The following is a 27,697-nucleotide window of genomic DNA, read 5'->3' as shown; positions in this document are numbered from 1 at the left end:
ACACACACAGACACACACACAGACACACACACACACACACCCTTCACCAGCACCAGGTAGGCTGGGACCTAGGGAAAGCAAAGTTAAAAAGAAAAATGAAATAGGTATTGTGGAAGTGAGAAATGCTCCTCCTTCTTCCACGCCGGGCCGGTTCGAATACTTTCCCAGCCCATGCATTTAAAAAAGGAGGGTATGATGAGTGCGTGCCCATTGTGATGTATCATGATGTACCAATACACTCATGAATACATCCCTTTATTTTGTGTGTTGTGTTGTGTGTGTGGTTGTGGGGGGACTGTTCATCCAAATGGCAGCTTTAAGTCTACCCCGAATACTATTATCCATACTGTAAAATAACATGTGGGAGGGCATCAGGACATCACAAAAGATGTAATGAAGGGCATGCAGTGCACCCTCCTCTTAATCGCATGGACTGGGAAGATATTGTTTGAACCGGCCTCTTGTGCTTTCAGCTCTCCTCAAAAAATTTCTTTTAGTCAGCTTTCTTCAATGATTACCATTGGAGATACTCTGCTTTTGATACTCTGCTAAGGTGGAATTGCAAGGGACCAAATCAAAATACAAAGAGGACTGCTAGCTTCCTAGCCCTGTCCAGCCTCTAACCCCTGCTTAACAGGCAAAGGGCAAAGAGGCACCTTTCAAAGTGCTCTTATATGTAACTGAGGAGCACAGCCAGCCCTATTCACCTCAGCATAATGCCCCTCCCAGTGACTAGTGGTGACTGTCCCCATTTTTTTCCGGATTGTTGGTCCCTTTGAGACAGGGAACTATTTTCTTGTTCCTTTTATACTATAAACCATGTTCTGAATGTTCTGAACATTTTTGTTGAAAACCAGCACATAAATATGTTGCAGAGTCCAGAAATAGGACTGCCTGTACACCCCCCTCCCATTTGCACCCCTACAAAGGTGCCTGGATTGACTCAACCTGCTTTTCTCCCCCAAACTTGTTGAGGTCTCTCTTCCATTTTCCTCCATTTCCTCCCTGGATCTCCAGATTGGCCCAATCCACTTTCTCTCCCCAAACCCACTGGGGTCTGTTTTACTCTTTCCTCTGTTCCTTCTCTGAATCTCGTCACCGACCTTGTCTTCCCTCTTTGCCAGTCTTGCTTGGATCCACAACAACTTTATTTATGATCAAAGATCAGCTAGAACTTTACAATTTTCCAAAAACCCCAAAATTGTTTCATGACTAAGTCATTTGTTGTTGTGTGTTCACTGCTGCCACACAAAACCTAACTATCACACAACACCTAGCTACCAGAGAGGTTATAAATAGATTTGTATCAGAAAGAAGAAGCGTGGTATGGAACCCATCTGAGCTACCCGGGTATTTCAACAATAAGGGGGTAATATGACTCATACAAGCATCCTCATAAAAAGGGCAATATAACAATACATGCTGAATCATTTTGATCCCCAACCCACACGGGCAGATTCGATCAGCAAATTGAGTTTTAAAATATCTACCTTCCAACAAAGCAGAAGGAAAAACATTATGTCTAGCCCTAAAAAACTATTTCCGCAATCTTGGAAAAGTGAATGTTGTTAAATAATTCACAGGTTCTCCAAAAAAATTTACAGCACAAACTTTCATATTCTGTGATATTCTATTGACTTCATTCTGATATTCCATACCATTCTTTTTTTCCTTTTGCCTTATACTTTTTATTCAATTTTATTCAATTTTCACAACACAAAAGGACAAACACAAATGATACAAGCACTCACAAACACACACAATAAAGACTTCCATCTCACCATTGGAACAAGTGTTGTTAACAATAACCGGATCTTGCCTATAGATTAAACATTCTCTCTCCAATAGTTCATATAGAAAACAGCTTTGGGGTGTTTTTAAAACATTTGTTGTTAGCCCTCAAAAGCCTGACAAAAATCCATTTTGTGGTGTATTTTTAAATAGACAAGAAGAGGGTCCCATTCTTTTTTAAAATCTTCAAATTTATTTCTTAGTAGTGATGTTAATTTTGCCATTTCTGCCAATTCTAGTACTTTAAGAATCCAATCCTCTTTAGACGGGCATTGACTGTCTTTCCATTTGTGCGCAAATGTCAGTCTTGCTGCTGCTGTTAAGTACATGAAGAGGGTCTAATATTTCCTCGGGAGAGCATTGTTGTCAATACCTAATAATATTGATTCTGGACTCTTGGGAAAAGTAGTTTTGAATACTTTTTAAAGCTCATTATATATTAAGTCCCAGTAACCTCTCGATTTATTGTATGTCCACCATAAATGTATATAGGAACCCTCTTCTTTCTTACATTTCCAACATTTATTTGACATATTTTTGTAGATTACGGCCAGCTTTTTGGGCGTAAGATGCCATCTGTACATCATTTTCAAAATATTTTTCTTTAAATTAGAGCAAGCAGTAAATTTTATATCTTTTATCCAAAGTTTTTCCCATTTTTCCAAATCAATGTTATAACCAAGGTCCTGGGCCCATTTAATCACTGAGGTTTTTACTACCTCCGTTCTTGTGTCTTCCAATAGTAATAGGCCATCCTGGATACGAGTTTTTCTTCCTTATAGCACAACTGTAGTTCAAATTCTGACTTTAGTAGGTTAAAACCCTTTTTACAGTCTTGCTTAAATAAAGCATTGATTTGATGGTATTGAAACCAAGAGATATTCCAATCCTGCATATGTTCTAACTTTTTAAGTTTGTATTTTACACCTTGAGGGACGAGCAATTGTCGATACGTGGGCCAAGATTGTTGCATATTTTTCTGTTTTCTAGATATAACTTCCAATGGAGATACCCAAAGTGGGATTTTTGCTTCTAACAAAAATTTATTTTTCGTCCATACCATATATAGACTTTTTCTAACATAATGACTTAAAAATTCTTTATTTACTTTTACCTTGTCATAAAATAAATATGCATACCACCATTCAACCTCTGAAGAAATACTTGTTTAGCCTGATCATAACCTAAAGAAATGAGAAAATCTATCGAGAGCCCACAGAAAGATAACTTCTTTGAAACTGCAGACTTCCAACTAGACAAGTGCTCATCTATCAACAGAACTAGTCCTGTTGGAAAATACGGAGCCTTGAGCCAATAACTAGTTATATACTTGCAAGCTCTCACCTCTATTTTAGGCATACCAGTCTCTAATCTAAGTACTGTGTTAGACATGTATCTAGGGCTAGAGAGGATAGTCCTTAAAAATTTAGCTTGAATTGTCTCCATAACATCCCAATTGATATAAATTCCCACCTGTGTCCCATATACAGTTTGGGCCAGAACTTTAGCCTCAAAGAGATTAGAGCTGCTGGAATTATTTATCTTCCTTTCATGAAAAAATTTCTTTTAATGGCCATCTAAGATTTTAATGCCATTCGCATAACATACTCAATGTGGGACGTCCAAATCCCTGTGGAACTGAATACTACTCCAGGAATACTACTCAAGGTATTTAAAATAATGAACCTGTTCTATTCTGTTTCCTTCAACTACCCACTTTTGCAATTTCACCCTTTTTGCAAAATACCATCACTTTCAATTTTTGAAAGTTGATGACCAACCTATTCTCTTTACAATATTGAGTTATAGATCTCAATGCTCTTTTAAGTCCAGTTTGGGTTCGTGAAATGACTATTACATCATCTTCATACAATAGTATGGGAATGTTATTTCCTGCAATTTTAGGTGGGTGAAAGTCTGGATTATCTGTCTGCTTGGATCTATCCTTCACCCTTTCTCCCTTAACATCCTCCACCCTCCTCCATTCCCTGACTCCTCAGTATAGCACATGCATTTGCATAGTCAGTATAGCAGAGGTCAAATGTGAGAGCTCTGTTTCAGACATTTTTGTAAAGTTCCAGCTTGAAATAAGCCAGATTTCACCCTTTTTAGCCATTTTAACCAAAAATTCACAAAAAATCAGGAAATTGACTGAGTTTCTTCAAATTCACAACTGAAGGCCCTAACCTCCTTCCTCACATGAGTGGCAAGTTTCAAGGCTCTAGGACAAATGAGTGATTTTGGGTGATTTTTAAAAGTTCACTACTGGCTGTTTTGGGGGGAAATGCAAATTTAAGTCAGAATTTGCATTGGATTTCCAAATCTGATCTGCCAGAGGCCTTCAAATTTGAAATTGGTGAAGTCAGATCGGGTTAAATCTGAATTTTCTGAATGCACACAGGCCTACCAACTTGTGTATTCTGTGTCACATGGGAATGCCCTATGTGTTGGTTCACAATCCAAGCCTCTAGACTCTGTACTCAATAAAATACTTATATTTTTATTTGTATTTTAAGCCTATGGCTATAACTTTCTGGGAAACTGCCTTCTTTATAACCTTAGCCTAAAAGGTCCCTAAAGAGGATAGGTGACTCCCCTCGTAACAATACTCATAACAACAACCATCACCACCTTAGTGACTTATGGGCTTATTGGCACATCAAGTATATCAACCCAATATGGCATCATTTCACGTGTTCTCATTCACTAAACATTTTGCAAAATGGCTTCTGGATGGTGTATTGTCTACACAGACTGGCAGCGGCTTCTCCAAGGTTGCAGACAGGAATCTCTCTCAGCCCTATCTAGGAGATGCCAGGGAGGAAACATGGCATCTCCTAGATACTTTCTGCTTACAAACATGCAAATGTCCTCCCCAGAGTGGCTCCATCCTCTAAGGGGAATATCTTACAGTGCATGTAGTCTTCCATTCATATGCAAACAGGGCAGACCCTGCTTAGCAAAGGGAACAAATCATGCTTGCTACCACAAGACCAGCTCAGTACAGCAGAGAACAATCTTAGGCTACTGATTAGCATATCTCAAATCCAAGAGGAATTGCCAGTTTATATTCATTCAGTTATCCTCAATCTCAATAGAAGTTGCTGTGGAAAAATCTGTACTATTCATTAAGCTGGTAGCAAACTGTTTCAGCGGCCACTATTTCTTTCTTAGTCTTTCATTTCAGACAAGGAAGATCTGTTTTTTTATCACACCTGACACTTCAGGAATGAGATGGGATGGCAGCAAGCACGAGAAAAGCAGTCATTTCATGCAGGGGAGTACCAAGGTTGGAGTGAGCCCAGAAACGAGATTGTAAAATGGGCCCCTCACTGCCTACCTCTCCTTCACCTTCTACTAGGTGCAGAACAGATCTCAGTACAGCGGGGTGTGGGGGGTGGGGCACTGGGACAAAGAAAAAAGTGGCTGCCCTGCCCACACTTTAATATAAAATCTAGCAGCTAGTTGAATCTACGTCCAGCACTAAAAAACCAAAAAAATAAGAGTTCTTTCAAGGCAGACACACACACTCGACTTAAGCCCTATCAGTCTTAACCTCCTGTATGTCAACTCAAGCCTAACACCAGGATTTGGGGCTTGTCCTTGTCTCTCTTTAACATTCAGCCTGAAAAAGATAACTGCAACGTTTGCTGGTGATATTTTAGTTGGTCCCAATGAAGGTATTACCTTATTGTGGATGATTTCCCTTAATAGACCAACGGCCACCTACCGGTCAAATTCTGGCCACCCAGAATTTCAAGGGCCCTATCCCGACCCTCTCTGACAATGCCATGGATTGAACCTGGGATCCCCCTTCTGCATGCAAAACATGTGCTCTTTTACAGAACTAGAGCCCCATGATCCCTAACAGACAAACGTACACCACAGTTAACACAGATTAGGGATGATTCGAACATAAAACACAGAACACTGGAAAGCAGAACTGCACAAACACCTAGTCAAAGGGAACCATGCTGGTAATGAACACCAAGGCTGAAAGCTAAGCATTTAGCACAAGGCCAGCCATGGTAGAGATGGTTGGTTTTTTTTTAACTTGCTCTTGTTAAATTAGTGGGAATCATCAACTTTCTGGTGCCTGTCTACCCAGTGCCTGCTTCTGCTTTAACATGCCACAGGGCTGTTTGTCTGCTCTTGGCCCCTCTGCTCTGATTCTCACCTTCTCTCACGCTGTGCTGCTGCTCTTCTGCTTTGGATGTCAGCCAGCCCTCGGCACCACTGTTCCACCTATTTTCTTTCATCCATGTGCAGAAAGAGTTTTGTTTTGGGCAGCGGTATCAAGGCAATGTGTGCAAATTTTGTGTGCCATTATAGATAAAAGTGTACACACACACACACACACACACACACACACACACACAAATATGAAAGAAAAAAATGGAATTCACAGTTTTTTTCCTTTCTTCCACTTCACATTTGCACATATATCTCAACCAGCTCATAGGGAACAGATTCAGTCCTGAAGAAAAAAATATCTTGAGTTCATCCCAGGGAACACAGGTTTAATATGGAGTAAGTGTGTGTGTGTGTGTGTGTGTGTGTTTAGTTTATGCCAGCCAACCTTAATAATGTTTAGCCACTCCAGTACTTGTTTCATAGCTAAAATAAGGAGTTTAGTCTCCTTTGTCTCCTGCACTCAGTACCCCACTTAGTTAAAAGCCTGGCTAGAGTGTTGGATGAGAACTGGGTTCAAATCCTTCCATACTCAGCCAGGAAGCTCAGGGGATAACCTTAAACTATACTCTCTCTCATCCTAACCCACCTCACAGGATTGTTGTAAGAATGAAAGTAGGAAGAAAGAATCATACAAAGACTACCCTGAGCTATGCCAACAGAAAGACCCACCAGCAATCAGTTTAGACAATCAATCTCTATCTTTCTATCTCCTAATTTGATTTCAAACCAGACAACAGAATGGAATACATGGAGTCATCCTCGTTTCTTGGGATTTAAGTAGTAAACATTCCAGGAACAGGAGAGAAAGGCGTATATATATATATATATATATATATATATACACACACACACACACACACACATATATATATATCCCCATCATCAACTGATTTGCAAAGTTTTATTTTGATGCAAGTCTCTCTTTTTCTTTAAAGCATTTGTTCAGCAGCTCTTTAGCCCCTTATCAAATGGATGACTCAGCCTGTAAGATCCCAACACTGAACACCAACTGTTCTCTCTACCTCCATCATGCTTACTTTTAAAAATGCAAGTTTCTTTTACCTTCTGTTCCTCCCCTTCTTGTGAGACAGCAGTACCAAGGCAGCCCCCACCCCTTTCTCATAATCTCTCCCCCTTTTTTCATTTCTCTCCTTCACATTCCACTTGTTCCCTCGACCCAATGGTTACTTTTAAAAATAAAAGTTTCATTTACCGTCCGCCCCCTGCCTTGCCTTCTTGAGGGTCAGTCAGCACAGCAGAACAAGGCAGTTATGCAGCCCTCAGGCACTTTCTTTTCCTTTACATTCTTCTTCCCCTCCCACTGCCTGTCAGCAACAAAAACGAAATGAGGCCTTTATGCAGCCTCCAGCCAGCAGCTTGGCTTCAAATCTCCAGCACTCCCTCTTGCTGCTGCTGCTGCCTTACATCACTCAGCCGACATGCTCTCAGTTTCTGTGAGTGAGTCTGCGCAGAGCACAGCTGGCCGGGAGCAGCCAAGCTGAGAGGCAGGCGGGAGGCAAAAAGAAGGAAAAGTGGGTATTGGATCACTTTGCTGCTGCCGCAGCAACACAAAAAGGAAAAGAGTAAGAAATGGGGAAAAGATAAAGGGCAAAGGCTGGCCTTGGGGGGCCCTCAGAGGCTGTGGGCCAGGAGACATTTGTCTCCCTTTGCCTAATTAATGGTACGCCCCGGATTCATGAACAAGGAATATGTAAATGGCATATTCACATAAAAATGACTTTTTTCTACTTGAGTTGCAGTTGACATGATCTGCAGCAGAGGTGCTATTGAGGTTTCTATGTTACTATTCAGGATATATGAAAAATTCACAAGTTAATTCCACTCTCAGATGAATTCATTATGTCGCCTTCTATTCTGTCAGAAGCATGTTTCAAGTTCATGGCCTTGCTGCGTGCAAGAGCCGTTTGGCTTGCTGCATCAGTTGCTGTGATACTGTGAATGTTCAAACCAGGAATTGACAAGTCCTTAAATATATCTCCAAATGGGAATAGTAGGAAAATGGGAATCTTGAAGAGCAGTTCTCTGCTTATTGGGAATTTGAGAACTGCTCACATAATTCAGGAAGTCAAAGGAGACATGAATTAACACCCTCCCTTACTGCTTCTTGTGTGGAGGGAGTGTGATTTTGAAGGTACAGAGTCTAAAGAGTGCTGGAAAGGAAGGAAAATACAACACCATCCAGGCCAGAAAAAAGTCTAAATAGCGCTGTGAATGAAGTTTTGATGTTCAGTTTAATATATGGAATACAAAACATAAGTGAAACACAACTTTATTACAAAGTAGGGACATGTAAACCAGTTCAAGCTCAAACCAGTTTGAGTAGAAGCAGCCCGATTTGACTAGTTTTGGCTTGAACCTGATTGGCCCTCCAAAAAGAGGAGCCAGTCCTAGTTTGATCCAAACTGGGCCTAGTTCAGATCAAACTGGTTCAGCCCATTTCGAACGGTTCGGATGCTTGTAAAGGGGAATCTGTTAAGGATTCCCCTTTACAAGCATCGGGGCGGGGGGGAGGTGAAAAAGGGCAGGGAGGGTGGCAGGTAGGTGGGAGGTAACCTTACATGCCACTGTGGTACGCGGCAGCGGCGGGCTGGCAGTGCTCACCTAGGCCCTGCCGATGCCCCACCCCCCCATCAGTTCAAACCAAATTGGAGAGGAGAGCTGGTCTTGTGGTAGCAAGCATGACTTGTCCCCGTAGCTAAGCAGGGTCCACCCAGGTTGCATATGAATGGGAGACTTGATGTGTGAGCACTGTAAGATATTCCCCTTAAGGGATGGAGCTGCTCTGGGAAGAGCATCTAGGTTCCAAGTTCCCTCCCTGGCTTCTCTAAGAGAGGGCTGACAGATTCCTGCCTGCAAACTTGGAGAAGCTGCTGCCAGTATGTGAAGTCAATACTCACCTAGATGGACCAATGGTCTGACTCAGTATATGGCAGTTTCCTATGTTCCTATGACCACACTTAGTGGTTCCGTGCACATCACTATTACAAAGTCCTGAGCCTGGGTCAACGTAGCTGCCAATGCTACCCTGGTGGTGGAATTTTATCATCCAAGTGGGGAGACAAACACTGACAATGAAAAGCCAGGAAAAAAACGTGTTTTCTGACTTGGCTACAGCACACAGATGCATGCTGAAGTATAATATGTATGGGGATGCAGACATATCAGGCCTATAGTTCACATGTGTCTGAAAATGTGCACACATATGAGCAAAACAATTCATCCCTATAAGTGCCAGTTCATGTACTGTAGCTGGCAAAATTGCACACACAGTTATATGAGGTGTGCAAAGTGGAGGAAATGCCTGTTTGTGTGACAACCCTGCTCATGTTTCTGAAAGTAATAATGACTCTTATGGGCTGTATTCACACAATCAAAATCCTGGTTAAAAAGTTAATTGGGATTAGTGAGCCCAGTGAAGCTTGAATGCTGGTTTTCTTTCCTGGTTAAATGCTGATTAACTAAAGCGGTTTGACCAGGATTGCCCTGAAATTCTGCATTCACACAATCAGCTCCACTGGGCTCACAAATCTTGAGTAATCTTTTAACCAGGATCCTTGTGACGGTGTGAATGAAGCCATCATTAAGTTAACACAACTACTTAAAGTATGGAAAAAGAGCTGGTCTTGCGGTAGCAAGCATGAATTGTTCCCTTTGCTAAGCAGGGTCCACCCTGCTTTGCATGTGACTGGGAGATGACATGTGAGCACTGTAAGAGATGGGGTTGCTCTGGGAAGAACATCTGCATGCTTGCATGCAGAAGATTTCAAGTTCCCTCCCGGGCATCTCCAAGATAGAGCTGAGAGAGATTCCTGCCTGCAACCTTGGAGAAGCCGCTGCCAGACTGTGCAAACAATACTGAGCTAAATAGACCAATGGTCTGACTTGGTATAAAGCAGCTTCCTAGGTTTGTTAAAAACACTGCCCTGCATATCAAAAATCCCTAGTGCATTAGGAAGAAATGCTCTAGCCCAGGGTTTCTTAATCTTGGGCCCCCAGATGTTGTTGGACTACAACTCCCATCATCCTCAGCCACAAAGGCCATATTTGGGGATGATGGGAGTTGTAGTCCCACATCATCTGGGGGCCCAAGGTTAAGAAACCCTGTTCTAGCCTATCCAACTTTCTAATATACATTTTTATCCTGTGCAGGGAAATAATTTTACATAAAGTACATTTAAGCAGGGTTCATCAGGATGCCCCCGATGAACAGAGTTGCATTACAGAGTTATTTCTGAACTGAAAACTAGTAGTCTCTTATGTGTTCCATGATGATTATGGTTCATGTTTAGATTATGTGAGTGCAGTCTCCCCTAACACTTCTCTCCTCTGTTCACTTCAGTTTAGCTTATGTGAACATTATTATTAAACATTATTAAACATATCAGGGTAAAATCTTCTGAATGAATATCTAATAATAACTGCCTGCGAGGGCATTGTTTCCATCAGAATATGGAGTCTGTTTATAAAAACAAAGGAAAGTTGACAATTTGAGCACCTGCTCTTTTGTACTGGCCTTTTTTATTTTTTTTTTGCTTGACCACAAGTACACAAGCCACAGCTGACAACTCTCCTATAATTTGCCTGTCTATATTTAGCCTTTTAGACTCACCTCCAAGGAGTTAAATATAATGGGCAGGTTTTCAAAAAAGACCAAGAACTAGCAGTTCTGTTCCTAGTGAGCGATAATTCACCTTTCAGATGAGACACAAAGCCAAGGTCCTGAATGTTTAGCATGATTAAAGATCCCCAACTTAGGGATGCTATTAACCTCTGTGCCTTAGTCAAATTACAAATTCATTACACTCTGCCAACCTAAATATTTCTGGCAGTTTTAATTAGACTTGCTAATACTAATCACATACAGCTTTGGCTGGTAAATGCTACACATAGTCATAATTCCTCCCATGTTAGCAGAACTCATTGTTGTCCATAGTTCTACTTGCATGGCCATATGCAATCTTTGGTTGCGAGGCATGTGCTGCATAAGCCAGAATACTCATCCTCAAGTCAGTATAGGTCCATTGACTTCAAATGTCTGGTCTGATATTGTAAGCATCCAAACCAAGGCAGCAGCAGTGGTTCCTTGGTTAAATAACTCTCGCTCATCCCTGCTCAAGCACTGGCAAAGCAGCAGTCATCAACACTGTTGCAACAGCCTTCTTCCTTTTGCCTCCATAGTTCAGTTGTGTCACCCTGGCACCATATGAAAGTGACTGTTGCTACTGTGCTGTACTTTGCCCAGTATTGGTGGGATTCCTTTAAAGGAAATGGAGCCCTCTTTTGCTCTATGCCATCTTGGAAAGTGTGCAAGGAATTCTGGTATGGGTAGTCTTTCCCAGCGCTTTCCTCAGAGAGCTCTATGGGGGAAGTGCTGAGAAGAACATAAGAACAGCCCTGCTGGATCAAGCCGAAGGCCTATCTTGTCCAGCATCCTCTTTCACATAGTGGCCGACCAGATGCCCCTGAGAAGTCCACAAGCAAGAGGTGAAGGCATGGAGAGCTTCTCTCTTGCTGTTGCTCCAATGCAACTGGCATTAGAGGCATCTTGCCTCAGAAGCTGGAGGTGGCTTACAGCTACCAGACTAGTAGCCATTGATAGACCTGTCCCCCATCAATTTGTCTAAGCCCCTTTTAAAGCCATCCAAGTTAGTGGCCATCATCACACCCCAAAGCAGATAATTCCATAGATTAATTATGTGCTGTGTGGGAAAGTAGTTCGTTTTCTCAATTCTAAAATTCCCGGCCTTCGATTTCATGGGATGACCCCTGGTTTTAGTGTTGTGAGAGAGGGAGAAAAATTTCTCTCTGTCCACTCTCTGTACTCCATGCATAATTTTATACACCTCTAATATGTCTCCCATAGTCACCTCTTTTCTAAACTAAAAAGCCCCAGCTGCTGTAGCCTGGCCTCATCAGGAAGGTGCTCCAGGCCCCTGATCATCTTGGTTGCCCTCTTCTGCACCTTTTCCAGTTCTAAAATGTCCTTCTTAAGGTATGGTGACCAGAACTGCACACAGTACTCCAAATGTGGCTGCACCATAAATTTGCATAAGGACATTATAATCATTATAATAGTAGCATTTTTATTTTCACTCCCAATGAGCTGTCCACCATGACCCCAAGATCTCTCTCTTGGTCAGTCACCAACAGCTCAGACCCCATCAGCATATATGTGACGTTGGGATTTTTTTGCCCCAAGATGCATTACTTTACACTTGCTTTTACACACTTGCACACTTGCTTTTACACACTTGCTTAGTCAAATCAAGTCAAGTTTTATTTACGGTCCTAGACCAAACAATCCATGCAGGCAAACAGCAGAACAATTTATAGAAAACTCTATAGGTTCTCATTATACATCTTAAAAGCAATATAACAAAATTTGGCTACGGAGTTAAAATTTAAAACATTTTCATCAGAAAGTAAGTATTTAACAAGTTGTTCAGCAGATCGATCTGTCTGTTTACAGACCAGAGGTAAAATTAAGTGCTCCCTTGGTTGCCTATGTAATTTACAGGATAATAGAATATGCTCAATAGATTCTATTTCCCCACTGCCGCATCTGCAGTAGCGTTCTTCCAAGGGAACACCACTGTATCTCCCGGCTAATAATGCAGAGGGAAAAGAATTTGTTCTTGCCCTTGTAAATGCCCACCGGAATTTGCTGAGTGTAATATGGGACAAATAATTTGCTGGTGAAAGATCCCATCTAGTTCTTACTCCTTTGTAGAATTCTGTCAAAGAGGCCCGGTTATTTTGCAATTCAATATCTGTCAAACGCTGTTTTACTATTCTTTTCGCATTTGACAAGTCTAACTCCAGCAGTTGTTCAGGGTCTATTCCTAGAGCAGCAAGCTTTTTGCTAACTACAGTGCACCACTGCGGTTGTGGGTTTAACGATAGAAACTGAGGAATTAGGCCCACCGGGCGTAGGTGGACTCTCATCCAAAAGTAAATAATTAAAAGCCAGGCACGAGATTCAATCTTTATGAGGCCGGCCTCCATGCGCAGTGTTACATTTGAGGTGCATCTTGTAGTCCCAAAGATAGCTCTCAAAAAGCCGGATTGAATTCTTTCTAGCATGTCAAAGTTCGCATAAGGTCCCAGTTGGATCCCGTATAAGAGCTGAGGGATAACCTTTGCTGAATACAGTTTTAAAGCCGCAGGAATGAAACCTGCTCCCTGTGTTCTGAAAAATCTGTTAATTGCCACCACACTGCATTTTGCTGAGTCAGCTACCATTCTCATATGTGCCGCTCTCCCAGCATTTTGTTGAAAAACCACCCCAAGATATTTTATTTGATTGACCTGTTCTAATTTGTGTCCATCCAAGATCCATGTAAATATCCTTGGTTTATTTTTAAAGCACATAATTTTAGATTTATTATAATTGATCGTCAAGTGTTCCTCTTGGCAATAAGATGTTAGAACATCTAAAGCTCTTTTGAGCCCGACCCTGGTTTGAGATAAAATAACCGCGTCATCCGCATACATCAGGATCGGGATCTTTTTGTTGGCTAATTTAGGTGCGTGGATATCAACATTTTGCAGCCGATTAATCAGATTGTTAATGTACAGATTGAATAAATAAGGGGCCAACACACACCCTCGCCGCACACCTTTCTCTGTTGGAATTGAATTGGTGAAATTGCCGGCAGTGTCCAAACGTACTCTTAAAGAGGAGTTCTCATGGAGCTTGATGAGCAATAATAAAAGCCTTTGATCTATAGATGTACTAGCCAATTTAGTCCATAGTAGACTCCTTGAAATTGAGTCAAAGGCCATTTTAAGGTCCACGAAAGCGGCGAACAGTGGTCCTTTATGGACCCTAACTTGTTTATCCACAAGTTGTTGTAAAATTAAGCAATGGTCCATAACCGATCTATTCGGTCTAAAACCTGCTTGCTCATCATGGATTATATGCTCCTGCTCCATCCAAGAGCAAAGTTTTACACACAGATGTTTGGCGTACAATTTACTTATTATATTCAAAAGGCTAATTGGCCTGTAGTTAAAGGGATCCTCCCTATTTCCTCTTTTATAAATCGGGAACACCATGGCTGAGCCCCACTCCTGAGGGAATTGTGCAGTTTGGTCTATATAGGTGAACAAAAGAGCCAGTGCTGGGGCCCACCAGTCTATATGAGCCTTTAATAGTTCTGGAGGGATGTAATCGTTCCCGGGTGCTTTTCCACCCTTCAGCTGCATAATTAGTTGTTCTACCTCATAGGTGGAGACTGTAGGCCAGGAAGGTAAAGTATCTATATGTAGGTCAATCTGGAGTTTAAATGTGTGGTTGCTATAAAGTTTCCAAAAATGTGATTCCCATAATTCAGGGGCAATTGGACAGGCCTGTTCAGAGTTCACCTTATTTTGGGATAATGAAATCAGCTTCCAAAAATTTGTTAAATCATTTTTCCTAGCTGCTTCTATCAAAGATAGCCATTCCTTTTGAGTTGCAATCGATTTCTTAGTTCTAAAAAGAGCTTTATACTCCTTTTTCTTTTTATACAGTTCTAAATGTGTATGTGTAGATGGGCAGAGAATAGCATATTTTGAGAGCATGACAAGATGCCTTTTGTCCTTATGCATTCTTGGTCAAACCACTTTTTGGTATGGCCAGTTTTCTTTTTAGGTTTGGCGTGATGATCTTTAGTTAGTAGAGATTTAATTGATCTTGTGAGAACCTCATACTTTTCAAGAATATGGGCATTTTGGTCTCTTTTAATCAGTGCATCCAGCAGCCCTTCCTTAAGTGATTCTCCGTTCTTCGAGTTAAACCATTCGGAGAAAACTTGATTAATTTGGGAATTCCATTTGATTCTGGGAGTCCCATCAGTGGCCTGTTGTGTAAAGGGCATAACTCTAGAACTCATATCTTGCTTCATGAAGGTGTAATTTAATACTAAAGGATAATGGTCACTTTCTGGCCTAGCTATGATGTTAAATCTGGCTATTGCTTCAAATACATCTCTAGAAACTAATACATAATCAATAGTAGATTGATTAGTGCCCCGTTGGAAGGTAAATTTTCCTGGGCAATCCCCAGACGCAGTGCCATTCAGAATTAATAAGTCCAGTTTGTTAGCCATTCGGGCTAAACATAGCCCTGCAAAATTGCACGCTGAGTCTAGAGAAACACGATTAGATAAACCAAGTTCTAACTCATCCAATGGGGGCCACAAAGAAAAACTTCCATAAAGTGAGACATCATTGTGACCTAGTCTCGCGTTGCAATCTCCAGCTATAATCAGAGGCGTATTAGGGTATTCATCTATGAGCTTAAAGATGTATTGTTCAATTTCTCCCCAGAGCGCCTCCGTCTGTGAGATGCAACTCTGCGTTGGGACATATAAGTTTACACACAGAAAGCTGGTTTTATGATCAGAGACCAGTATAGCCATAGCCCACTCCCCAGGACAAGATACCTTCACCACCTGCGTATTAAAGCGTGAGGTAATAAGTATACCAAGGCCTCCCAATGGTCTACCAGCCTTCTTACTAGCCAGAGCTGGCCTCGTGTAAGAAATATAGTTTTTGAGCTTTATTTCACCTAACCACCATGTTTCCTGTAAGATTATGATGTCAAACTTAGAGAGAAAGTTCAGGAGGTCACAATCTAAAAGTTTAGAGCCCCAACCATGAATATTCCAGACGATTATTGTAGCGGATTGACAAGCCAGGTGTGGAATAGGATGTCAGTTTTGCCTGGCAGTGTCCCCGACAGTGTCTCGTTCCACCAAAGTTTCTTCTCCTTCAGCGAGCCAGTCCCTCACTTGCTTACATTGAACTGCACTTGCCATTTTATTGCCCACTCCATCAGTTTGGAGAGATCCTTTTGGACCTCCTCACAATCTGTTTTGGATTTCACTACCCTAAATAGTTTAGTGTCATCTGAAAATGTGGCCACTTTGCTGCTTACCCCAACTTCTAGATCATTTATAAACAAGTTTAAGAGCACTGGTTCAAGTACACAATGCTCCATGTGTGCCTTTCAAGATTTCACTGGAGCTCAAAAGGGCTCAATTTCTTTAGCCAAAAGGGCTCAAGGTGGGGCGGAATACTGGCAAAAGTGCAGCACTTTGTAGAGGTCAACACAATGGGAAATGGCCTATGTAGCTGGCAAATTATCATCAACACTGGTCCTTCAGCAAGCCAGGGAGACTAGGCTCTGTGAGTCCAGAGCTGCCCTCTAGGCTGAAGTACTGATCTGAGGAGCTCTAGCTGACCCCATTGTGAACATGCTCAGCTGACCCCTAGTCTGAATCTGGTCAGCTGACTGCATAGGCCAATGAGGAAGCACCAGGCCCTCTGTTCCCAGGCTAGCTCTGCAGTCTGAGCAGAATATTGCTTTAACTTACTTGCCTTGGCCTTATCTGCTTTGCCCTTGGGAATGGGCCATAGCTCAGTGGGAGAGCATCTGCTTTGCATGCAGAAGGTCCCAGATTTAATCCCTTTGATCTCCAGGGTTGTTCTGAGGATTAAATGGGGAGCAGTTTGTATACCACCCTTGATATGATCTCCTTGGAGGAATAATGAGATAGCAATGTAACTAATAGTATTGTGCAGTCATTAAAATACATAGATTTGACAAGTACCGTATTTTATGGACTATAAGACTCACTTTTTTCCTCGAAAAATATCTGTCAAAATTCAGGAGCGTCTTATATGTTTTAACAGTTTAATATGTTAAAACTCTGAAAAACTGGATTAAAATTAAGGTGCGTCTTATAGTCTGTAGCGTCTTATAGTCCGTAAAATACGGTAGTATATTCCCAGATTGAAGAACATTTTCTTAATCAGTGCTTACATTTTTGGTTGAATGAGCATAAAGTTTTGCCAAGCACACACAAAAATAATCAAATTCCCTGATGTGTGATACATTTAGCTAGGAAAATCTCCTCCTGAAAACCCCCGCACTCTTGTTATTCCTCAGAGTTCACAAATTTATATTTTAAGTTGTGATCCTTGAATATTGTGTCTTTGATGCCTTGTAAAAAGCTGAATGATCTGATTGGTGGCATTTAAATACATGAGGTCTCAGCATAATTAAATTGTCTTGGTCTTAATTGCATTCCATTGGGATTTTTTTCTGATTAATATGCAACTTGAGGAAAGCCTCATTACGAGCATTGATCTGAGATCTCTGATATTTTTAATAACATCAGTGCTCCAAAAATAGATGCAAGGGGGAATGTCTTATTAAATCACATTTGTCTGCATTCTTTTGTCTTCCAGTAAGGTTAACATCAAATGGCTACCTTACCTTGTCATCTAATTTCCGTGCACTAAAGGAAAGTTCAACGTAGTCATCATTGCCAGATAATTCTTCAGCAATCACCTAAATGAAAAAGGCACAATCATGTTTAAATGGAGGGGGAAATGAAATCTGAAGCAGTGCGGTTTACTAACATACATGCATGGGGACACTAAGGCATAATTCAGACAAAATAGCAAACCAGAGGTCCCTTCACCTCTGGTTTCCTTTGCCGCACATCTGAATTCTGCAAACTGGAGTTGAATGCAAAAATGGACCCATGGTTTCCCCTTGTCAAACTCCACTCTAAACCTTTGGTCAGAGCAGAGTTTCACTATCCTTAACTTGAGTTTTGTGGTGCCAGCGTTACATCCGAATACTGGCACCGCAGTTTCAGCCCCATGGAGCAGGAGTTGATGGAGGAAGCTCCTCCCTCACTCCAGCCTAATTGGCTGTGCAGGCCGTCCTTCTGTTGAGAAGGAAGTTCACACAGCCAGCTCCCCCGCCTCTCTTCAGTCTTGCTGACTGCAGAGAGACTGCTCTCCCGAGTGTATGAATGAGAATAGAAGAGCGGATGGAGGGGGCACGCAGTTCCGCGTTACGTTTGAAGGTGGCATAATTATTCTAAGCCTTATCAAACTGTAGCAATGTGCCAGCCACATTGCCAGAAAAGCAGCACAAACATGATTATAATCTAAAGCAGGGATCACCCTGCCAACTGGGCAAAGAGACACTTTTAAGTAGCGACTCTTATTTTTCACTGGAGTTTGCAACTGTCCATATTCAGCCCAGCAGAGGATTCCTCCAGTGGCTATTGCAGTTGTCTCCCTTGTGTTTCTTTTTAGACTGTGCAGCCTTTGGGCACAGAGAACCATCTTCTCATTCTTGTTCTCATCCCTTTTGCACTGCAAACAGCTTAGATCGTTTTTGGTTGTTAAAAAAGGGTATATGAATATTTTTCATAATACTAATTTCTGTATTTGTGGGGATTACTCTAACCTCCAAATGCTGGTTTCGGGACCACAAGTGTATTTTTACACAAACTGACCTTCTCAGAAATTTAGACTCCACATTAAATTTGGCACCATCTAGCAGTCAGATCTTCACAGTTACAGAACAGAAATGGTACTCATTTCTGAGTACCATTGGTCCATATATTACATTTATATACCAACAAAATAATAAAATCTCAAGGCAGTTTAAAACAATTAAAAACAATGAGAAGGCACTACATACATTAGCTGTATGTGATGCTTTTTCATTGTTGTACACTTTTTGAGGCATTAAATTCACTATTCAAAGTGAGAGATAACATCAAAGAAAAGATTCTTTCTTGCTCTCTTACAACTTGAAAATATTGTTTATGAGGTCAAATCATTACCATGTGCCTTGATTAAAATTTGGTGGGGCTAGGAAACGAGGCCACCTAATGGTACAGCAGAGAAGTAACTTGCCTAGGGAGCAAGAGGCAGAGGCGTATCTAGGGAAAATAGTGCCTAGGGCAAACACTGAAATTGCGCCCCCTGTCCAAGCATCTGACACCCATCTTTCAGATAACTTTACCATAATATCAGCTGAAAAATACAAGTCAAGCTCATTAATCTTTTAATATTTCAAAAACTATTTAGCAGTGGACTTAGCCAGACCAAAAAATGCTGGAAAACTACAAATTTCAGTATGTGGGGGCTCATGAAATACCCAAATACTATGTGGAGATGTACTTGGAAAACTAAACAGAAGTGCCTGTCTAATTCTCTACTATGCATTGTAGCATCACCATTACATAGGTTTTAAAAATCAATGGAGAATTTGACTTTTCCCAGATATTCTGTAAATAATTAAAGGATATGCAGAGTAAACTGTGTCACTGCTTGGAATATATTCTAGTCTTTCAGAAAGACAGTTAAAATGAGAGAAAGCGAGCAAGAAACTCCCAGTGGGCCTTAATATTAAGGGTTTCACACTGATTCAAAGACAAACTCACCATTAATAGCCATATTAGCAAGACATCACATTTAACTCACTTATCACAAGAAGCAAAGTAAGAGCAAATGAATACAATCCTAGCTCTTAAGCGTCAGCTCAGTATTCACAAGCCCTGATTCTCTGTACATAGTGCCAATCTGAATATGTGTACAGTGTCTTATATTATATTTTTATTATTTTTATTTTTACCCGTAGCCCCTTTGGGGGGCTTCCTAAAGGCTGGGGGGGTTGCGAAAATTCCCCCTCACCCCGCTGGCCTTGCAGGGACCATTTGAGCATGTGCAGTGGCCGTTTTTAAAAATAATCTTTTTTTTTTTAAAGGCCACTGAAAACAAAATGGCCACCGCGCATGCTCAAATGGCCTCTGCAAAGCCTGGCATGACCTAGAGCCTCACAGAGGCCATTTGAGCATGCACGGTGTCCATTTTGTTTTTGGCAGCCATTTTTTTAAAAAAATTAATTTTACAAAATGGCGCCCCCCCTTCAAGTGGTGCCCGGGGCACATGCCCTGCCTGCCCTACCCCTAGATACGCCCCTGGCAAGAGGTTGCTGGTTCGAATCCCTGCTGGTATGTTTCCCATACTTTCCCATACTATGGGAAACACCTCTATCAGGCAGCAGCAATATAGGAAAGTGCTGAAAGGCATCATCTCATTCTACATGGGAGATGGCAATGGCAAACTCCTTCTGTATTCTATCAAGAAACCCCACATGGCTCTGTAGTTGCCAGGAGTTGACACTGACTCAGCTGCACAACTTTACCTTTACTGTAGGAAACCAGAAAAAAATGGTTTGGGGGCCAGGTCTGGCCCATCAGCTGCAAATTGGCTATCTCTGGTTCAAAGTATTATTGTGGTTTTTTCCACTAAGTGGTACACACAGAGGTAAAGGTAAAGTGTGCCATTGAGTCAGTGTTGACTCCTGGCCACCACAGAACACACAGAGGTGCACCTAGATAATTTTGGAGCCTGGCCCTAAAGGGTTTTGGATGCCCCTCACCCACACAGTATTCTTAACGTGATCACACCACCTGGGACAGACTAAAAAGGATTTGGGGGGGCCCAGTGGGTGTGGAGACCCTGGACTTCGTCCTGGAAGTCCAGGGGTTAGAGTGGCTCTGGGTACACATTTTGCCTCTTGCTATGTGGTAAAATGATTGTTATGAAATCAAGACATTAAAGGACTGTTGAATTCCTGGAAAGAAATAGGATATAACATTTGAACATACAGGGAAGCTTCACATGACCACCAACAAGTCTCTAAGTGGGCAACATGTCAGTAAAATGTTGGGAACCAAGAGAGCACACTCCCAGTGGGCATGATGTCCGAACCATCTTAATTTCACTTCCTGTGCTCCGCACCTGAAATTCTCCCAACACTCTCTGCCCAGCTCCAAAGCTTGGTTATAAAAGTCAGGAGAATGTTGGATGGAGAATCTTGGAAACCAGATTTTCCCACCTCTTGGGAACACAGAAGCATACAAAGTATAGTGAAAACAGGAATTTGCCTTTTTTCTGAGTCAGACTATTGCTCCTTTTTATTCAATACCAATGAGCAACAGCTTTCCAGAGTTTCAGGCAGGAGTCTTTCTTATCGAATACCTGATTCTTTTAACTGGAGATGCCAGGGATTGAACCTCAGATTTTCAGCATGCAAAGCACCTGCTCTACCACTGAGCCATTTTGCACATCAAACTAATGCTTAAAGTGCCTGGTATGTCAATCATTTACACTTTTTAAAAGCAGTGTTTGCTACGTTGCCCTAGCTTTTTCTGAGCATATGCTTTCATTGATTTAAAGTACAGAACATTACCTATTTCCATGCACATGTTTTAAGACAAATGTTTCTGAACATTTGACTGCTCCTTATGGTCTAGACAAAACTGCTTTTTCCAGGCTCACTGGCTAGATGATGCATTCTAATCCCATTCACACAATGGGTTTCAAGTCAAAGAAGTCAGTTTAACTAGGTTACAGATTCCTAAATACAAATTGTGAATCCTATTAATATTTCCTAAGATTTTAATGGTGCACATCACATTTAATGGACACATATTATTATAATACTGACGAGATAATTCCAAAAAACAACAGCAGCTTATTCCTCTTAGATGAAAACCATATCAGTTATTTGACTGACAACATCATAAAATTGGTTTGCAGATTTCCAAAGCTAGGAAATTCATATTGGCAAATGAAGATCTTGCTAAGCAGTCTATTTGGTAAGATGAGGTTTTCAAAAACAACAAGAACAAAAAGATCTCAACCTCTTTCAGGGTCTTGTAAAGTTATCATTATGTTATTTCTGTGTGAACTAATGCTTTTCATTTGTGTCATGTGTTTGAAGAGGCACTTGAATCCAAATGATTGGCAATGGATTACTTACTGCCAGGTGTCTCACCACAGTTATAAACAATGCGTGCAATAAAGATATAAACAATGCGTGCAATAAGGAAAAGGTAGGCACCTTTCCTGGCTGGCCTGTGACTTCACATTATAACACAACATTTCGCAGCTACTGTGCCATGGGATACTGGACTGTGTGCTCCTCTGACTCACTTTGCCTCAATTCAGAAAGTGAGGAATTTAAACTCCCCACTTTAAGAGCAAACTCACCCCATAATGAACTGGGAAGGATGTGCCACTCCACAGCTATGTTTTCCTCAGTTCAAACTGAATAATAAAATCCTGAAGAGCCTGTTCTTCCAAGATAATCACAGAACCAAAAAGAGTATGTTTGTATCGAATATGGTGAGGGTGATTTGCCCTGTTCTGCCCTGCCCAGCCCAGCCCAACCAGTTTAACTGAATGACCCTGTCAGGTTTTCCTACCCTCCTCCATGAGACAGGGTTGTTTACCCAGTCAAATGGAAGTATTGAAGCAAAGGGCTCCAGTCACCAGGACAACCCCACTAATTACCTTCCAGAAGTCAGGAAGGGCTCAGCGGGGGGGCAACAGTTGCTGGGGGTGGGTGGGTGCAGCCCAAGAGGCAGTTGAATGGTGGAGATGGATTAGTGATGATAACAGCTCCACAGCTGCAGCCTTGGGTGGAAATGCTAGTGAAGGGGGTGGAGTTGGAGAAAATGGCCCCTTGGAAGGCCAGGGATTGGGTGGTCAATCCGCTTGCCTGGCTGGGGAAGAAGGAGCAAGCTGGAAGGGGGGGAGGAGTGTCCTAAATGTAGGGCTTTATTTAATGCAGGGGCTGCCGAAGATGAGAGGATCAGCAGGGATGGGGTTTGTTGGTCTGGTGGACTCCTGGAGAAGAGCTCAGACCTTTGCTCCTGCTGATAGGCGAAGGAGTGGTGTGAATATATTTCCCTGCTCCCCCAATTCTGAGGCAATGCCCGTGCCTATAATTTAGTGCGAGAGGGTGGTAAGGTTGATTAGAGAATCCCTCCTCCCTAAACATGGACAGATCCCAAAAACTACTTCTTTTGACAGAAAGAAATGTTAGGTGATGGTTATGGTGCGTCCTGTGCTATTTCTGAAACCCTGCATGCTGCTGGGCTGGAGAAAGAAGGAAGTGAAAATAAATAATGTTTTTTAAAAAATGTGTGGCAACTTTGCCACCACAAACACCACCCAAACAAAAAAGTGTGTTGGGAGCATTGTGCCCCCATTTTTTAAAATGCAAGTGTGCAGGAGTGTAGGGAGGCTGGTGGCGGCCCGTGTGCGATCTCCCATCTGGAAGGGAGATCGGCCCACACTGCCTTGGGCAGCGTGGACCGGAGTGACTCTCCCTGCCTTAAAGGCAGGGAGAGCCATTCTGGCTGTGCTGCTAATGCAGCACTGACTGATCTCTCTCCTAAAAGGAGAGTCACTCTGGCCATGCTGCCAATGCAGCACGGGTCAATTTCGGCTCCAGATTGGTCCACATGGCCCCATTTGGGACTGAAATAATGCCCCCCGTGTCTAACGTCAGATGCAGGGGGTATGTCTGGGGCTGCACTCACGGCCCCTGATTGGTGGCAGCCCGGGTTCTTTGAACCCATTTACCCAATGGTGGCTCCGCCCCTGCAAGTGTGCCTTGGGATGAAAAAGTTTGGAAAATACTGTTCTTACCCTTCGGGCCAAACTACATGTGATATTGAAAGTCTTTGTTTTTCTTCAGTGAATAGTTGGATCAGGCCAGCCCTCCTCTCCACAAACTGGGACAGTAGTTGGGTGTGTGTGTGCATGTAGAGTGATCGTAATCCTTCCCCCTCCACAATAGTCTGAATCCACAGAAGGCTAAAGCTATCAGTACCATTACAACTTTCACTGCATTTAGTTTAGCTAGAATACTGTGTGAATAGCGGACAGATGCACAACTCTTAACATGCTCATAAAATTTACAATAGTGTTTAAAACACAATTCAAATTATACAAGGACAGGATGAGCTAGTAAATGCTAATGTAATGTTAATAACTTTTTAAAAGGGTGGAGTGCTTCTGTCATCTGCATTGTCATTGTGGGTTTTTGGAAAACAATTGGTGCGAGTCAGCAAATGCTAAGCGCCTGTAAAATTAGATGTATAGGTGTATAGGAAACAGCCAAGGTTGCTGAGCGTTACCTAGTTTTTTTTGTCTGAGGCAAAAAGGGAGAGACAATATTCAGATAGACTTACCGTTATGGAAGATTTTCCTGCTGTATTGCCCTGTTTCAATAAAGATTTTGAGAGTTTTCTTTGTGAAACGATCTGTAAAAAAAGGTTAAAAAAGGACATCAGAAAACAAACTTGTTCCTAGGTTTGTGATGCAATTTTCCTCTAAAATATTTATGAACGAAGCCTACCAAATAATGAACTAAAACAGAGATAAAATAATTCCACACCACATGATATCATACTCTCTTTCAAAGAGATGCATCAATGAATAATCTCAAAATAGCTCTCTTTTCCTGGGCAAAGTCTTGATCATTTCTCTTGCCACCTAACAAGCTGCCATAATGGTTGCCTCCCAGTGAAAGCTAGAAGAGTTCAAGTGACTAACTTATCAAGTCAAAGCTGAACGGTTCTGCAGTTCCTTGATAAGTTGATCCTTAACTGTCCAGGTGAAATGGGTGTAGCATTTAAAGCTGCATTAAATGAATGGGAACAATTGCTTTAACTACACCCTACAGAAATGAATGGGCTTTACAAATGCTTAATTTTGTCTGGACCATCTCATAGTCCACTTTGCAGCAAACAACCCCTTCCAGAAATGAATTCTATGGAGAAGTAGTCACACCATTGCCCTGCTATAATTGTATCTATTTTATGACATTTTTATCCCATCCAAGATATTGTGCATGACCTCCCCTTGCAACATTTTCTCTTCACAAAAACCCTGAGAAGTAGATAAGCCTGAGTGTGTGTCACTAATCCAACCTCACCCAATAGACTTCAGGACTAATTAGGGATTTGAACCCAAGACTATCCCAGTCCATTACTCTAGCTACTAGACCTCACTGGCACAACTCCACATCTAAATGGCCTCTGCTCCTCTCTAGTCTGAACTACCCTTCCTGACATGCTGTTTTCTGATGAAAATATCTGCCCACCCAAGAAGCTGCTATTTGTCCTATTAGGAGAAAATTACATTACAGTTTTCCCTAACAGGGCAAATAGCAGCTTCAAGGGGGTATTTTTCATTGGGAATTTTGTGAGCAAGATCCATGGCCCTAATCTGAATTGAGGCTGTTTTTAACAAACATGTAGAGAGGCACAGGGGCATTGGCAGCATTGGGCCACCTGGACTTGTGCCTTGGACCAGGGCATTTGCCCCAGAACTCCACGTTGCCTGACAGTGATTGATTGATTGATTGATATTTAATTTTATTTAAACATATTTAAATCCACATCTCTGGGCGGTTTACAAGAAAACAAAATAAATGACAACAGAAGAGTCACAACACTAGTTAAAACAAATAAATGACAACAGAATTTTTTTAAAAAACAGTTAATAGTTAAAACCTTGGTCGATGCATTGGTAATTAATATTTTTAAATACTGGAAAAGAGTGTTGGATTCCTTTAGAGATCATAAAAGGGTTTAATTATCACAGTCCTCGGTCCCAGACCTTTTAAGTATCTAACAATGCAGCCGGAGAGGCAGGGAGGTCGTTCTCATGACCAGATAGGCGGGGTGGTGGGCAGGCAGCGGAGAAGGCTGCAGAAGCCTGCCTTCCCTGCAGACAATCGTCAAGGACCGCCGCTTCCAAATGGTCTGCCGCTGCTCCAGAGAGTGCAGAGGTGTGGGGGCTGAGATGCATTGTCTCGGCCCCCAGAAATCCCACAATGCACCATGCAAGTGAGTATTGCATTGTGGGGACCCCTCCCCCCCAGTGATGGGTGGTCTCCTATCAGTGTGTCAGCACCACTGAAAGCAGCCAGTGCTGATACATGGTCCAGCAAACGTGGCTAAGGGAGTGCTCGCTTCCTTAACCCTGTTTAAGAGGCACCTCTGGGAGTTGGTTGGTTCCCACAGGTTTTCACGGGCAGCCAATCCTGGGCTTAGCTGCCTTAGCCTGGTCCTGGCTGCTCATGAGAACAGCCTCAGGATGTCACGTTCTGATTGGTTTGAGGCTCTGCACATTGCTGCCCCTTGTGAGGTGGGAGAGTGATATTTATTGGCAAAATGGTATGGGGCAACACACCTCTCCTGACACCATAGTCCCGCTACAGATTGTGCTTGGATAGCTACCCTGTTTCCCCGAAAGTAAGACCTACCCCGAAAGTAAGACCTAGCTGTAATTTCTGATGTACCGCTAATTGCCCTAGTGCATTTTTTGGGGCTAAAATTAATATAAGACACTGTCTTATTTTCGGGGAAACACGGTACCTTTAAAAAAAGAAAAAGATCACAAAGACAACATGTCTAGTTTTGAGAAGCAATAAAAGATCTCTAATGGCATTTAGGATTTTGTGATTTCTATTCACCCCAAAGCTGGCAACTAGAATTATTTTGATGATTCTGTCATTCATCCAATCACTTATTAAAAAGGAGTGCAGTGCACCAAGTGTAATTTGCCAGAGTGACTATACTCCTTGCAAGGAAATGCTACTTTTGTGTTCTTCCAGCCAAAAGCTGTCATGCAGATGGGTAGTAAAACAGACCCACTTGGCAGTTAAATGTCTTCATCATTGCCTTCAATAGTAATTAATAATTAGGGAATGCAATGCATCATTTATATAATTGAGAGGAAATCAATTTTTACTGGCATTAAACTGCCCTTTGAATATGCATGCTAAGCTGTGCCTCTTAACTAGTCACCTTTTGGGAACTGCCATCAATTATACATCATGTTTATTGCTTATTTATGCGTCTTATTTATGGGAGTAAAAATCCCCTACTAAGAAAGATCATAAAGACTGCTGGCTTTCAAGAAAGCAACCTCCAACCAAGCAGAATGCACAGATATTAGAAGAGGCTGATATACTAAATAAGGGAATGCTAAAATACCAGAAGTTCAGAGGTCGAGAGACATGGCAGAAGACTGATATGGCAAAATGGGCAGATTTTTGTTTAAAGCCAACTGCTTCAGAATAGCTAAGTTTGAAAACTCCATCTGCAGGAGAAAACTGGTTTTCACAGGATCAAATTGTATCTGCCAATGTGTGTACCAGATGGTTTTCTGACTTTGTTCCAGTGATCTTCACTAAGATAAGAACAAAATGGCCCAAGCCCCCACCAATTTAAGGCAAAGGTGGCCCCAGGGGGTTCTGGGGGTGCAAGCCACCCAGAAAAGTGAAATAATCCCAAAATGTAATTTTTCATTTGTGCTTCTCCTCAATACAATGCTGCTCCAAGTGCCATTTTGTTGCTCTTATTCTCATTATTCATTATGTGAGCCCAGGCAATCAGCGATCATGAATACAACGATGTCACAGTACCGTACAAATTTGTCTGTTATGACATCAATGAGAGCAAATGAAGCTAACTGCATGCCTTCATTCTGAGGGCCATATTAGATATGACACCAAGAAATGTGTCTTCAGATTTCTAATGGGTTTTTCTAGGAATGTAAAAGCACCAGGGGGAGGAATCAGACTGGGTCTTTAGCACTAGAAGATTGGGAATAATCCTTGTTTACGTCCTGTTTCCCAATTTAATTTTCCCCCTAAATCTGTCCTGCAGAGTGAAACATGCAGCTACTGTATGGGTAACTGTGTATGCCTTCCCTTGCAGAGCAAATAGCCACTTTGAGGGACAAATGAAAATGGGAAAAGGACAGTTTAATCAAATATCCCCACACATTCAGGGCCAAATGTCACATCTAGTGGGGCATTGGTCCAATTGACTTGGTCAACACATTCCCTTCTCCCTCTCATTCAGGGTGAGGGCAAGCATTTGGCTCTTTTTGCCCTCGCTAGTATTCATTGTACTGCTAAAATTGCCAAGGGAGTTTCTGAGTCTGAATCTGCCCCCCCCCCGAATCACCCCAGATTTGATTTGGATCTGAATCAATATGAATCTGAATCGATTTGGGG

At 41.9% G+C, this 27,697-nt stretch overlaps 1 protein-coding gene across 3 annotated transcripts in view; it reads right to left on the bottom strand.

Annotated features, from left to right (window-relative positions):
- Window positions 1-27,697, bottom strand: part of CPNE4 (copine 4) — a 317,325-nt gene that overhangs the window by 122,669 nt on the left and 166,959 nt on the right. For all 3 annotated transcript variants that reach the window (XM_053263929.1, XM_053263931.1, XM_053263930.1), the window contains 2 exons: window positions 23,856-23,927; window positions 17,273-17,347 (listed from right to left, as the gene is read on the bottom strand). In XM_053263929.1, coding sequence (XP_053119904.1) covers window positions 17,273-17,347; window positions 23,856-23,927 — 147 coding nt within the window. The remainder of the gene's footprint in view (window positions 1-17,272; window positions 17,348-23,855; window positions 23,928-27,697) is intronic.

Source organism: Hemicordylus capensis, chromosome 6 (genome assembly GCF_027244095.1).
Source record: "Hemicordylus capensis ecotype Gifberg chromosome 6, rHemCap1.1.pri, whole genome shotgun sequence".
NCBI classification, from domain to species: Eukaryota; Metazoa; Chordata; class Lepidosauria; order Squamata; family Cordylidae; genus Hemicordylus; species Hemicordylus capensis.
The sequence above is the reverse complement of the archived record's forward strand: the minus strand, read 5'-3'. Positions and strand labels throughout refer to the sequence as shown.